The 13483-nt window shown below is 42.8% G+C and overlaps 1 protein-coding gene across 1 annotated transcript in view; it reads left to right on the top strand.

Moving 5' to 3' along the window:
* CALB1 (calbindin 1) overlaps positions 1 to 13483 on the top strand; it is a 154306-nt gene that overhangs the window by 32506 nt on the left and 108317 nt on the right. The window contains exon 3 of the mRNA XM_069220451.1: positions 4538 to 4612. Within this exon, the coding sequence (XP_069076552.1) occupies positions 4538 to 4612 (75 nt within the window). The remainder of the gene's footprint in view (positions 1 to 4537; positions 4613 to 13483) is intronic.

Below are 13483 nucleotides of genomic sequence, written 5' to 3'. Positions count from 1 at the left end.
CCACCAGTCTTGAATGATGCTACTGAAGAGGTCATCCCCAAGCCAGGTAAACCCGGATATCAATGTGCCTCATATAGGCCTATCTCTCTCATGCATACAGAGAGTAAGATTTTACTTATGATAATAGCTATTAGACTGGCCAAAGTAATCTCCAACGTGGCACATGAGGACCAGACAGGATTCATGCCAGGTTAAACAATCCGTCTCAATCACAGACTGCTTCAGGTATGGTTGGACATAATAAAAAGGGGCTGAGAGCCTGGAGCAATTCTTTCTCTAGATGCCAAAGAGGCCTTTGACTCCATAATTGGTCTTAACTCTATGCAACATTGTGACAATTTGGTTTTGGGACCAAGTTAAGCGAATGGGACGCACCGCTCTATACAGCTCTTACATCAGCCATGAGAGTGAATGGGGTGTTGTCTGAGCCATTTAAGTCAGAAAGGGGAATGAGACAGGGGTACCCACTCTCCCTGTTCAGTTCGCATTGTGCCTGGAACCACTGGGGAGCTTGGTGTGCTGCTGGGTGGATGTCACTGGGTTCCTGGAGCTCATAGGAGAATCTGAAAAAATCTCACTCAGTGTTGATGACATATTACTTTACTTCACAGACCCAGCAATTGTGATGCCAGTGGTCATCTCAATATTTAGTAACTTTGAACAATACTCTGGATGATGCACCAACTGGAAAACATTGATCCTATATTATTTGGGAGATTACAGAGGCTGGTAGGATGGATATGAGTCTCAGAGGCCGGGTTCAAATACCTGGGTATTGAAATCGCCACTGACATGGATGGATTCCTGGAGAGAACTTTAGGGAGAGTCCTGGAAGAGTTTAAATTGGATTGGATGCAAAGAGGTGGAGGACGCTGCTATTGACGATCTTGAAAAGAGGCTCTCTATATAAAATGATAATTTTTCTGAAATGACTGTATGTGTTGCAGAACACCCCTTTTGAAATATCAGAGGCTTACGTCCTTAAACTTAAAGATATTGGGGGTGAATGATACAAGAGCTAGAGGCCATTATGGACTAGGAGATCCTGGAAATGGCCCAATTTTAGGGATTCTGAACGATGTTGATGTTCCACTGGAAAAAATCAACAATTTGTTCTCCTACACTACTGTATGCTTGGTTTTGTGCCTGTAAAACTAATAAAGAGTTATGAAAAACAAAAATAAAACTACTGAATGAGAAATTAAGGCTACTGAGTGTGAACAAAAACATAAAGGAAGAGTAGCTACACTTGTCATCGTGCTGTACCTAGAACTCATTTGTAAATAGAGACAAAACATTTAAGGGGCACTGCTTATTGACAGCAGTATTCCTAATTGTTGTCTGGAGAAGCAGTTGCTACTAACTGTAACTCACTTCCTGTCATCCGAAGGTGAGTACTTCGAAGTACATGAGACTCTTTTTTAACCAGAGCCCAAATTTGTTTTGCTCATAAAAGCATATCAGTAGTTATTGAAAAGTTACTAAGTGTCTCGTTATGCAGTAACAGGTGCTGCACACGGCTTTTCTTAATAAATGCGGTGGACAACCAATAAAGAGCTATAATTATCAAATAAAATATATGGAACCAAGCTTGCAGAAATGGAAGAGCAGGAGAACTTATCAAATGTTATTTTTGACTGAACCAGGTTGGAGGGAGGGAGAAGGAGGGAAGAATACTGACAATAATAAGGAAGCACATATTTTCTAAAATGTTTTAGCCCTTAGTCTTTTAGATATTTAGATAAAACTATTGGAGGGGAAGTAAAAATGTTATTTTACATGATGATATGGTAATGCCATTTGTTCACGCTCTGAATTAAGGCTCCAAATATCACATGTAGCATGCTCATGGCAAAACCTTCAATATGTAGATCTGCAAAACTATGGCCCATATTTATACTTTTTTCAGCGCCGCATTTGTGTCATTTTTTGAAGCAAAATCGGCGCAAACTTACAAAAAACGGGCCTATGTGGCAAAAAGTGCATTCAAGATTACCTTGGCTGAACATTAAACATTATTTGGCAATGGGGATTTCCCACAGTGGAAACCCAGAATTTGTTGGCTCTTATTTTGGAGGATCAAAATGTTTGCCCTACCTGCAATGAATTAATGAATTCAAAATTCAAAAACGTGGATCGCTTTGAGCCCTCACATGCCACCATTTCAAGGGAAATGCTTGACTATAGCAAAATCAACAGTTATTATGGATCATTTAGGAGATCCTCGCAACATAATCACTTACTGCAAATGGAGAAGCCAATATAGAGTAGATATCACAATCAAAATGGGTTGTACCTCCAAAAAGGATGATTGTGGGCTGGTTCTCTGGCCTGTCTGTAGAGAACTTGTCCACCGATAAGCTACACAAAGGGTCATCTTCAACTACTAGTTTTCCCTTCTTATCTCCGTTATTATACGAGCCTCACCAATGTCCACGGTACAGCATGTATCATATGCATTTCTCTAATTTTGGAATTTCGGTATGCAGGAGTGATCTTCTCCTGAGATCCTACGAATGACTTTTAATTTACTCACACACACCTACAAGGCCCTCCACAACATCAGACCTGCATTCCTCAACCACTGCCTCACCTTCCACACGTCCACCAAGCAACTCTGTTCCGCTTACCAGGCCGTGGCCATCATCCCACAGATCCGCAAGACCACAGCTGGTGGAAGATCCTTCTACTACCTCACCACTAAAACCTGGAACTCTTTTCCTCTTCATCTCAGCCAATCCCTCTCTCTCTATGCCTCAATTCAGGAAGGACCTCAAGACCTGGCTCTTTGACTGACTGACCAACCAGCAATTGAACTGAGCCACAGAATCCTCCCTCCTTCTATGCCCCTTCTCCCCAGCACCTTGAGTGATTAGCTGCACTCTAGAAGAACCCATTGATTAATTGACAGGAGATTTTGCACCGTGGAATATAGCCAAAGAGAAGAAAAAAGAGCCTTACAGTTTTCCCAACCTCCTTACTCGTATTCTTCATGTCTCTCACACAAGACATAGATACCCATAGTTGAAACAGCCAGCTTCAGTGCCAGCTCCATGGAGAGGCATTTGAAAAATGCCATAAAAACAATTTAAGTAAAATGTCTTGCTTTTTATAGTCCTACAAAGTTAAATAAACTGTTGTGGTATGTGTCACTACCACGGCTCGCGAGGGGTGAAACAGAACTAAAAAGTTCTAAGAAGAAGCAACAGTGTAATTTTACTCCAGGTATAGAAACAGAAGAGCTAAAGCCTGGCAAACATGATTTGGCCAGCACCACATGTTCCCAGTGTCTCTTGCATCACCTAATGATGTACCCATGCTGTAGCAGTGTTTGACTACCTTACAGGAAGTGCATGGTATTGGACAGAAAAATTGGTGCTGATGGAAGTAATCTTTCTCAACAGCTTTGAGGGAATATTCAGTGGATGCTCGGGCTCTTTCTATCAACAGCTGCAGTCATTGTTAGCATCAGTCCTGGAAACTGAAAATGTGAGCACATCAGAGCACAGTTAGTCAGTGTGGTGGGAGGTGTTCATGGAAAAATCTATGGGTATTTAAAATGAACTGCACAGCTCAAAGAAATATTAGAAATGACACACAAAAGAGAGCCTCTGACTCTGTGCTTTATTCGAAATCTGATTGTAAACAAGTGACTAAAAGTGTTCATGCTGTCATGTAGCACTTTTGAAGAAGAATTAAATCAGAGCTGGGCCCAGGTCACTCACAGTAACATTTAAATCCATCACTGTCGTCCTCGGCTTCTCAGGCTAGAAACAAGGTTAAGTCGCAAAAAATAGTTCTCACACAATTCGTGGTAATACATCACAAATCTTAGCAAAATATGTATTTGGATTTATGTAGTTTACACATATAGCAGCAGGTTAGCTCAGTATTTTTGTCTTGCAATGTTTAGATGTTGCACCCAAAATGTCTAGCATCAGCACTACACAAACGTTCATACATTCAGTAGATGAAAGTTGGATGAAACTAGGTGAGATGGACGAAGTTAACAGGAAACCTATCGTTGGAACTCACCTACCTAGGCAATAATGCAATATATTTGTGGTGCCTAAACATATCAGAATTTCCCTGCATCTGTTATGTAGCTGCTATGGTAGATTTTATTTAAAATTTCATATCTTAGAAATATTACTTGTTGTCAGGTTTATGAAATGTTCTTCCTGTACATTTTTGGGTTAGATCTCATGGTGGTGATACGCAAAAATGCTACTGAATAGCTATCCATATATGCCTCCATCCCTCACACCCCCTGATCATCTTTAAAAGTGGCATTATATCCAAGTGACCCCCCCCCCTGCAGCGATCTAGATCCTCCTGGCCGATTGCAAGGTGTGGAGGGCGGGAGACTCACCACCTTGACTGGTTATCAATTGCTGTCAACGGCTTCCAATGTGGAACAAACGCAATTAGACAGCAGTCTTCAGACCCTAGTCATTTAAGGGTCATCGAGTCGCAATTGATGATAGAATGTGCTAGTGTGTCGGAAAACTAATTAAGGTTTTGTTGTAAATCTTAGGACCTGTCCGACAAAATGAAGGCTTTCGTGGACCAGTACGGAGAAAACACCGATGGGAAAATAGGAATAGTGGAGGTAAGCTTCTTTTTACACATTTGGTTGTTTAACGTGCCTGTCTGTAAAAAATGTCACTGCTAAGACAGCTGTTACCCAATAGTAACCCACTTGGCTACTCGTGCGAAGAGGCCACGGGCCAGCTATTTCTGACTGTTTATTCCCTGCAGCTGAAAATACAAGGCATTTTCCCTCTCAGATCTCTTTGTGGTGCATGCAACTGTAAAGGGAAGGCCTTCCCCGCTCTCCCTCTGGAAGGCATTCAACGCACATGCTGAACCTTGCAGCTTCAAGTCAGAGACATTAATTGGGAGCGTTCCCGGCCAAGTGAAAGCAACTATAGTACATTCGCCCGTGATCTGAAATAATGTTCATCTCAGACCTTGCTCCAGAGGCCCAGTGCCTTCCAACTTTGAGCTACAATGGCTATAGCTGCTGAGGTGACCATGAGCAGTACACCGCATGGTTGCACAGAGATTACTTTATTTAAAGGGTCTGTGTTATTATAGCCTTAGAACCCGCCGTAGCGGGCTCTGCCGGCTATTAAAGGCCCGCTCCACGAGTTAAATGCCCGAGCCGAAGGCGAGGGCATTTAACAAGGGAGAGGGACTTTAATAGCCGGTAGAGCCCGCTACGGCGGGTTCTAAGGCTATTAGAACATTCTGCCACTCAGGGCAGAATGTTCTCTTTGGCTCCGTGAGGCTTTGTTCACAGCTGCTGCTGTGAACAAAGCGAACATTGGAATGTTGGCGTGCGGGCTTTTACCAGCCAGTAAAAGCCTGCAGCACTCCATTGTCTTCAATGGACATGCCAACATTCCAATGTTCTAATATAGCCTTAGAACCCGCCGTAGCGGGCTCTGCCGGCTATTAAAGGCCCGCTCCACGAGTTAAATGCCCGAGCCGAAGGCGAGGGCATTTAACAAGGGAGAGGGACTTTAATAGCCGGTAGAGCCCGCTACGGCGGGTTCTAAGGCTATTAGAACATTCTGCCACTCAGGGCAGAATGTTCTCTTTGGCTCCGTGAGGCTTTGTTCACAGCTGCTGCTGTGAACAAAGCGAACATTGGAATGTTGGCGTGCGGGCTTTTACCAGCCAGTAAAAGCCTGCAGCACTCCATTGTCTTCAATGGACATGCCAACATTCCAATGTTCTAATAAATGTTCTAAGCTGGCAACTTGCTTTTTCCAGACCATTTCAAACGCTGCCGCAAAGCAAAGTTTCAGAATTGGAGGGATAGGTTGTTTTTCTTCCCAATGAGCGCCAGAGCAGCGAAGCAATTAAACGGTGGACAGTAACATTTATCTACATGCGGATTTTAAGAGCTGTCATGTGTAAGCAGACCTGCAAAGCGTGCTTTTGTCTTTGTATTTATGCTTTTAGAAAACATATCAAAAGCCACAAGCTCATAATGCAAAGAATAATAACAGGATGAAATGACCCAGGGCCAGAAGTGCAAAGCTTTTTTCTTGTAGCAAACGGTTTTCGACAAGAAAAAAGCATTTTGCGATGCACAAACCCAATTCTGCGATTCCGTAATCTATTTACCGAAGTGCAAAAATGGTCTGCGAGTCGCAATTAGGAAGGGGCGATGTATGATTGCTTTATGACCGTAAATGTGGTCACAAAACAATCGTAGTTAGCACTAATTTCACATTGGTGCTAACCCATTCCCTAACGGAAAGGGGTCCCCATGGGACTCCTTCCTCTTTGTGAATGGATGCGAAAATATTTTTTCAGAGCTAGCAGTGGTCCCACGGACCATTGCCTGCTCTGAAAAAATGAAAAGAAAACTTTTCATTTAAAAAAAAAAATGTATTCCTTTTCCCTTTAAAGAAAATGGGCTGCATTTAAAAAGGAAAAAACACTGCTTTATTTAAAAGCAGTCACAGACACGGTGGTCTGCTGTCCCCAGCAGACCACCATCCCCGTGAGTGCAGCCATTCCCAATGGGGTCCAAAATTGCAACCTACCTCATGAATATTTATAAGGTAGGTCATTTGTGACACAATTGGGAATTGCAAACAGTGTCATTGACACTGTTGTACATCAGGTTTTGCAACTCGCAAATTGCGATTCGCTTAGACTAGTAATTTGCGAGTTTCAAAACCTGGTATTTGTACATATGACCCCTACTCACATCCAGTCATGGCACGTGCCACTTGGAAGGGGTGGGTCTGGGGTGGTGGAGTCTGGTTGGAATAAAAATGAAACAAAAAAAATAATAAACAAACACTTACCTCCTCTATCGTGCCGTTCCTCTCCGCCATCACTGCAGGCAGTCACAGGCCACCAGCCTGACCTGCAGCCGATCCTGACGCTGCTCAGAACTGTGTTGCTGGGCTGGAGAGAGCCTACTGCACATGTGTGTTTGGCCGGCCCGATACGGCTGGCCAAACACACATGCACTCTGAGGGGAAGTGCTGTGCATTCCTTCTCATTCCTCGTTACCCCTGTGGCCCGCCCCTTTATATGTAAACAATAATAAATACTGTTTATCATTGTTTCCTTGTAAAGGTTTGCAGCTACCGCTGCAGGCGGGAGCGGGGGGGGGTGATGCTCCCCCACCCTAACAGAGGAGCCCCCCTGCTCACATCTAATGCATGTCACTTTGAGATCTGTTGTCCATATTTTTCATTATGGAATAGATAATCTCATAATCTGGTTCGTTTTCCAGGGATCTATTCCTCTGTGTTTAGCATAGCAAATGTGCCCTCGGAAAACCTTGAGGGTGAGATAATACCACATATCTAATTGAGGCAAGTGTCAGAATTCCCAATGCTTAATTTATACCGGTGGTTCCAGTTGGGATCCACCAGCACTCAGTTTTGGAGGCCCGCACTTCTTTTTCTTCAGCAAACTTTGATCCAAAGCAAGAGAGAGAAAAACACAGAAGGGGGAAAGAAGGAAGAGAAAGACAGAAAAACAGTCACAAAGAAAGCAGGGAACCTACAAGAGTGAAATAAAGAGACAGAAAGCATCTGGAGAAGGCGGAAGCAAGCCACCGCAGGCTTGGTATTTGATGCCCTGAACTTCAGTTCTACCAGCAGAAGATTTCTGACCAAATCTGTGGGCACCACCACTTATTCTGTTACAGATTAAGCACTGAGAAGTCTGAACTGAGACCCTTGTTACTAGCAGTGAAGGGAAACTGCTTCAGTAACCCTTCAACCAGCTCTACCAATTCAATAAGTCACTATAATTCGGTGGTACAATATTACAATGTCAGTCTGAGTTTTTCACTAGAGAATGGGGAATTCCAGTAGCAATCTAATAAGTTTTTACCTAAGCCAGGCAGTTTCCCCACTCACATTTCACCAGGCCTTTGTACAAAATGTAAAGCACAGGTTTCCATCACAGAGAAGCTTCATATTCAGCTCTATATTTTAAGGGTGTGTGAAAATGTGTAATTGGTTTCATGATATTTCACAAAATTCCATGAAACATTTCCACAATTTCACTTTCAGTGCAAAATTGGGTGTGCCACTATCTTGCATGGCTTTCTTTTTCCCATAAACTTCGAGTAAAAACATCTCAAGAGATATGGGCAGGAAACTGGTTTGAGCACAAAATGTCTTAGGGCCTAATTTAGAACTCAGCAGATGGGGTACTTCGTCACAACGGTGACAGATATTCCATCCACTGAAATCTAAATTTTATACGATGGAATGGTGTTAGAAATGAAGTCTTTGGTTGACAGTCAGGTTACCCCTTGTTCAAGCAAGGACCCTCACTCTAGTCAGGGTAAAAAAGAATCACCCTCAGCTAACCCCTGCTTCCCCCCTTGGTAGCTTGGCAGAGCAGTAGGCTTAACTTTAGAGTGCTACGTGTAAAGTATTTGTACCAACACTCCCAGTAACTTAATGAAAACACTACAAAATGACCCAACACAGGTTTAGAAAAATAGAGAATATTTATCTAAACAAAACAAGACCAAAACGACAACAATCCACAATACACAAGTCAAGTTATCAATTAAAAAGCAAAAAGAGTCTTTCTGTAGTTTAAAACACACATTAACACTGTTAGCATGAAAATGTACCTTGGGTGCATCAAAAATACCCGCATGGGTGAGTGTGCGTCAAAAAGGGCTTTTGGTGCATCGATTTCACTCACAAACAAGACCTTGCATCATTTCTCCTTTTGTCGGGTCGGGCGCGTCATTTCTTCTCTCCACAGGAGAGCGATACAACGATCCGGTCAGCACTCTCGGGTCCGGGCAGGCCTTGCGTTGTTTTTACATGCCCAGCGGTACTTGCGTCGGAAATCCAGCAGCACGATGATCCAAAGACCACGCAGCGCGGGTGGCGATCTCCCAGCCTCCGTCAGTGGTGCTGCGCATTGTTTCTCCAGCTGCGTGTGTCAATTCTTCGGTCGCGTTTCTGGCGAGTGTCGATTTTCAGCCGCGGAGCCGGCAGCGTGTCATTTCTTCAGCTGCTGATCAGAGTCACGTCGATCTTTTCCCCGCACGGCACTATGTGCATGGAATTCCTCCTCTTAGGCTGCCAGCTTCTCCTTTCAGGGTCCCAGGAACTGGATGGGCACCACAGGGCAGAGTAGGAGTCTCTCCAGAGACTCTAGGTGTTGGCAGAGAGAAGTCTTTGCTGTCCCTGAGACTTCAAACAACAAGAGGCAAGCTCTAAATCAAGCCCTTGGAGATTTCTTCTCAAGATGGAAGGCACACAAAGTCCAGTCTTTGCTCTCTTACTCTGGCAGAAATAGCAACTGCAGGATAGCTCAACAAAGCACCGTCATAGGCAAGACAGCACTTCTTCCTCAGCTCTTCTCCGGGCAGAGGTTCCTCTTGTTTCCAGAAGTGTTCTAAAGTCTGTGGTTTTGGGTGCCCTTCTTTTACCAAATTTCTCATTTGAAGTAGGCCTACTTCAAAGCAAAGTCTCTCTTGAATGTGAAATCCTGCCTTGCCCAGGCCAGGCCCCAGACACTCACCAGGGGGTGGGCGACTGGATTGTGTGAGGACAGGCACAGCCCTTTCAGGTGTAAGTGACCACTCCTCCCCTCCCTCCTAGCACAGATGGCTCATCAGGAACTGCAGACTACACCCCAGCTCCCTTTGTGTCACTGTCTAGTGTGAGGTGCAACCATCCCAACTGTCAAACTGATCCAGACAGGGAATCCACAAACAGGCAGAGTCACAGAAATGGTTTAAGCAAGAAAATGCCCACTTTCTAAAAGTGTCATTTTCAAACACACAATCTTAAAATCAACTTTACTAAAAGATGTATCTTTAAATTGTGAGCTCAGAGACCCCAAACTCCACATGTCCATCCGCTCCCAAAGGGAATCTACACTTTAATGTTATTTAAAGGTAGCCCCCGTGTTAACCTATGAGAGGGACAGGCCTTGCAACAGTGAAAAACGAATTTAGCAATATTTCACTGTCAGGACACATAAAACACATTACTATATGTCCTACCTTAACCATACACTGCACCCTGCCCTTGGGGCTACCTAGGGCCTACATAAGGGGTGCCTTACATGTAAGAAAAGGGAAGATTTAGGCCTGGCAAGTGGGTATACTTGCCAAGTCAAATTCACAGTTCAAACTGCACACACAGACACTGCAATGGCAGGTCTGAGACATGATTACAGAGCTACTTATGTCCGTGGCACAACCAGTGCTGCAGGTCCACTAGTAGCATTTGATTTACAGGCCCTGGCACATCTAGTGCAGTTTACTAGGGACTTACTAGTGAATCAAACATGCCAATCATGGATAAGCCAATTACATACACATTTTGTAAAGGAGCACTGGTTAGCAGTGGTAAAGTGCCCAAAGTAACAAAAAGAGCAAAATCAGAATCCAGCACACATCAACAACCTGGGGAAAAGAGGCAAAAAGTTAAGGGAGACCATGCCAAGGATGAAAAGTCTAACAAATGGGATTTAGATTTCAGAGGACAGCTTGTCTGTCACTTTTGTGACGGCATAACCTGTCCGCCAAGTTCTAAATCAGACTCTTAGTAATTTTTTTCTGCATCCAAATTATGTGGAATTCTATAAATTCCTAATGCAACATTTTGACAAATTTAGCAAAATGTAGAAAAATGTGAAATTCTGGAATTACTTAAACTGTGCGATCCATAATTAAAGTCTCACCCAGGCCTACCAAATACACATATTTGCCATAAAATCAGGATCTCTGTAATTCTGGTAATGAGGCTCTCGGCTGGTAGCTCCTGCTATCCTCAGAACTTAAAGAAATTCGGAATGAGGGTCCAGGTAGTTGGTTCCCAAAAGTGTGTGGAATCTTATTGTGTAGGCTTGTTCCACTTTCTCTACAGATTTTTCCTTCACTGTCATAGTACGACAAAGGTCGAATTCTAATTCTTAGCAGGATTGCTCGGATCTCTGCAGTGCATGTCGTGCCATTTGTTATTTCACCCTCTCCACTGCCTCTCTTCACATCATCTGTGACATTTTCAGTGCTTCCTCACGAGAGCAGTCTGCAGAGCATGTTCAGGTTATTTTTCCATATGATTCGGATACGTGAAAGCATGTCTATAATGTTCATAAAACACTAAATCAGCAAGGTATGGCAGTGCAGTCGTTAGAGGTGAGTCCCAAATATCAGATGAGGATTATAGAGCAGGTATGTTTTTCTCTCTGTGCAATTTAGGGGCTAGTAGCCTGGAAGTATATTCAGATCTATTGTTGAATGGCAATCTCATCTTTGTCTGGAGTATAGACAGGTGCAGCGAAGTGGACGTTTTCTGAAGGAGAATAAAGGTTTAAACGGAATCTCTGCCTCAGCGTACGTGTGACTGTAATGGTGTATGGGGTTCCGATTTTCAAAACACTTTTGCACAAAGTTTGCAAACAGTTGGATTTTATGTTGCAATCTTCAGATTTTACTGTCTGCAGAGTTCAGTTATTACAGAAAAAAGAAGTGATTCTCGGATGCTGAGGAATATACTACCCCCTACTATTTCTGGGTGTTGGGGGACGGGTTTCTCTAATTGGAAAGGTATTTTTCAGGTGAAGAAACCGATGAATATTTAAATCGTGCACACTTTTGAGAAATGTCTATCAACCAATCAAATGATGGGAAAAATTATAGAGTAGGAGGAGTAGACATGGAAACTAATGATTTGAGTAGATCCACACCTGGACTTTTCGTTGTGATTTGAACCTTCATTGCTTATGTGGTTCTACCCCTATGTTAGAAATTGCAATCTGTAACCTTTGTAACTGAACCCAAACTGTGTTGGGGGCTTTGATATGAAAGGCATTGCACTAGCCAGTTTTGGGCTAATTATTGATCTTACTGTGATGTCTAGAAGAGATTCATCAAGAGAGATCCAAAGAGATGAATGTAATTGAAAGGACCTTTGGCCAACTCCCTCTTTGGCTTTTAATAGTGAGACTCCAGTGTAAAATACCCTTTAAAGTGTTTAGGATTATTAAAGGGTTTTGTTGATGTAACTCCAGTTCTATTCATACCCAAACATATATGATTGAACTATGTTTGGTGTGCATCCGCATCAGCAAAACAATTTCTACATCCATAAGACGTCCAGCGGTCGGTCACATGTCAGCACATAGTTAACATGATTCTTTTACTTATCCGTATATACTTCTAACTGGATGATTACGAGTCTGGTGTGCATAGCGATGTGGTAATACCACAACCAGAATTACTGGTACCCCCCAAAAGTAAGGTAATTACCCAGTTTGATATGACAGCAACGTTATGTGTTTCGAACATTGTAATACAGAATAACTGCAGCAGTTGCAGTTTGTGAACTGCTTTCTTCAGGGATTCCCCTCATTCGGAGCACTTTTCCATAGGTTTATTCTGCCTGCTTTTAACAGGTGAAATGTGTACTGGGAAAAAACATAAGACAAGTTTACTGCAAACTCCTTAATGTGGATTCAGTTCAGGGATCGAAATGGAAAAATAGAAGTGCAGGTACTCTGTATCAGAGTACCTGCTTGTTTCTGAAAAGTGCCAGTACTCTCCTATGAAAAGTATTAAGTTTTTCTTGAGAAGTGCAGGTACTCTCCCTCTCAAAATAAAAAAGTGCCGGTACTTAGTACCTGAGAGTACCAACCCATTTAAAGCACTGATTCAGCTAGCAACTGTTGTGTCTGCCCGAAATTAGATTGCTGGCAACCATATAATGATGACCTTCGAAAGGTACACAGGGAACTCATGTTTTAGAGGAATTTAAAAGGCTACATAATATTCGTTAAATTGACTAAATTATGTAGTGTTTCTTCATCTTGAATCTTTTTAGGGGAAAGTGCAAAGCACTCCGTCCCTCTTCTAATCCCTCGTTAGGGGATTTTAACCACACTCATGTTACGTCATTCACTTTCGTGGGCTTGCCTTTTAAAATCTGCTTGTTTTCATTCATGAAAGGCATGCATGCGTCATGCCTTTTCCGGTGTTTAGCCCTCCTTTAGAGCACCGGTAAACTACTGGAAACATACGAGGCTCCATGTTTTCCATATGGTTTCTGAATTACGTTTCTCTTTATTTTGCAGCGTGGTCACACTCGTTTATTTTTGTTTTTTTCATTTAATGTGTCAAGAAAAGTCCGGTTAGAAGTTTACAACGCTAATAGCTCTAACTTGATGTAATTGAGATCCATTGCATTGCAAATGGTTGTTTAAACTGCTTTGTCAGATGATCCAGGGCTTGTCAGTGGCACTCACATAGGTTTTGTCTCTACAAAGTTCATATAATCTAAACTTCACTTATTGTGCTAATAGTGATATGTGGCGACGACGACCTCTATTGCAAATTTCAAAGGGTTTAGTTCAAAGGCTTCCTTAGTGAGCAGACACAACAGTACAGTGATTTTGCTGAGACATCTTGAGGACTTCTGACAGTCTGGGGCTTTATCACAGCATCACCGTTGACACTCCA

The sequence above is a fragment of the Pleurodeles waltl genome, chromosome 2_2 (assembly GCF_031143425.1).
Source record: "Pleurodeles waltl isolate 20211129_DDA chromosome 2_2, aPleWal1.hap1.20221129, whole genome shotgun sequence".
NCBI lineage: Eukaryota > Metazoa > Chordata > Amphibia > Caudata > Salamandridae > Pleurodeles > Pleurodeles waltl.
The sequence above is the reverse complement of the archived record's forward strand: the minus strand, read 5'-3'. Positions and strand labels throughout refer to the sequence as shown.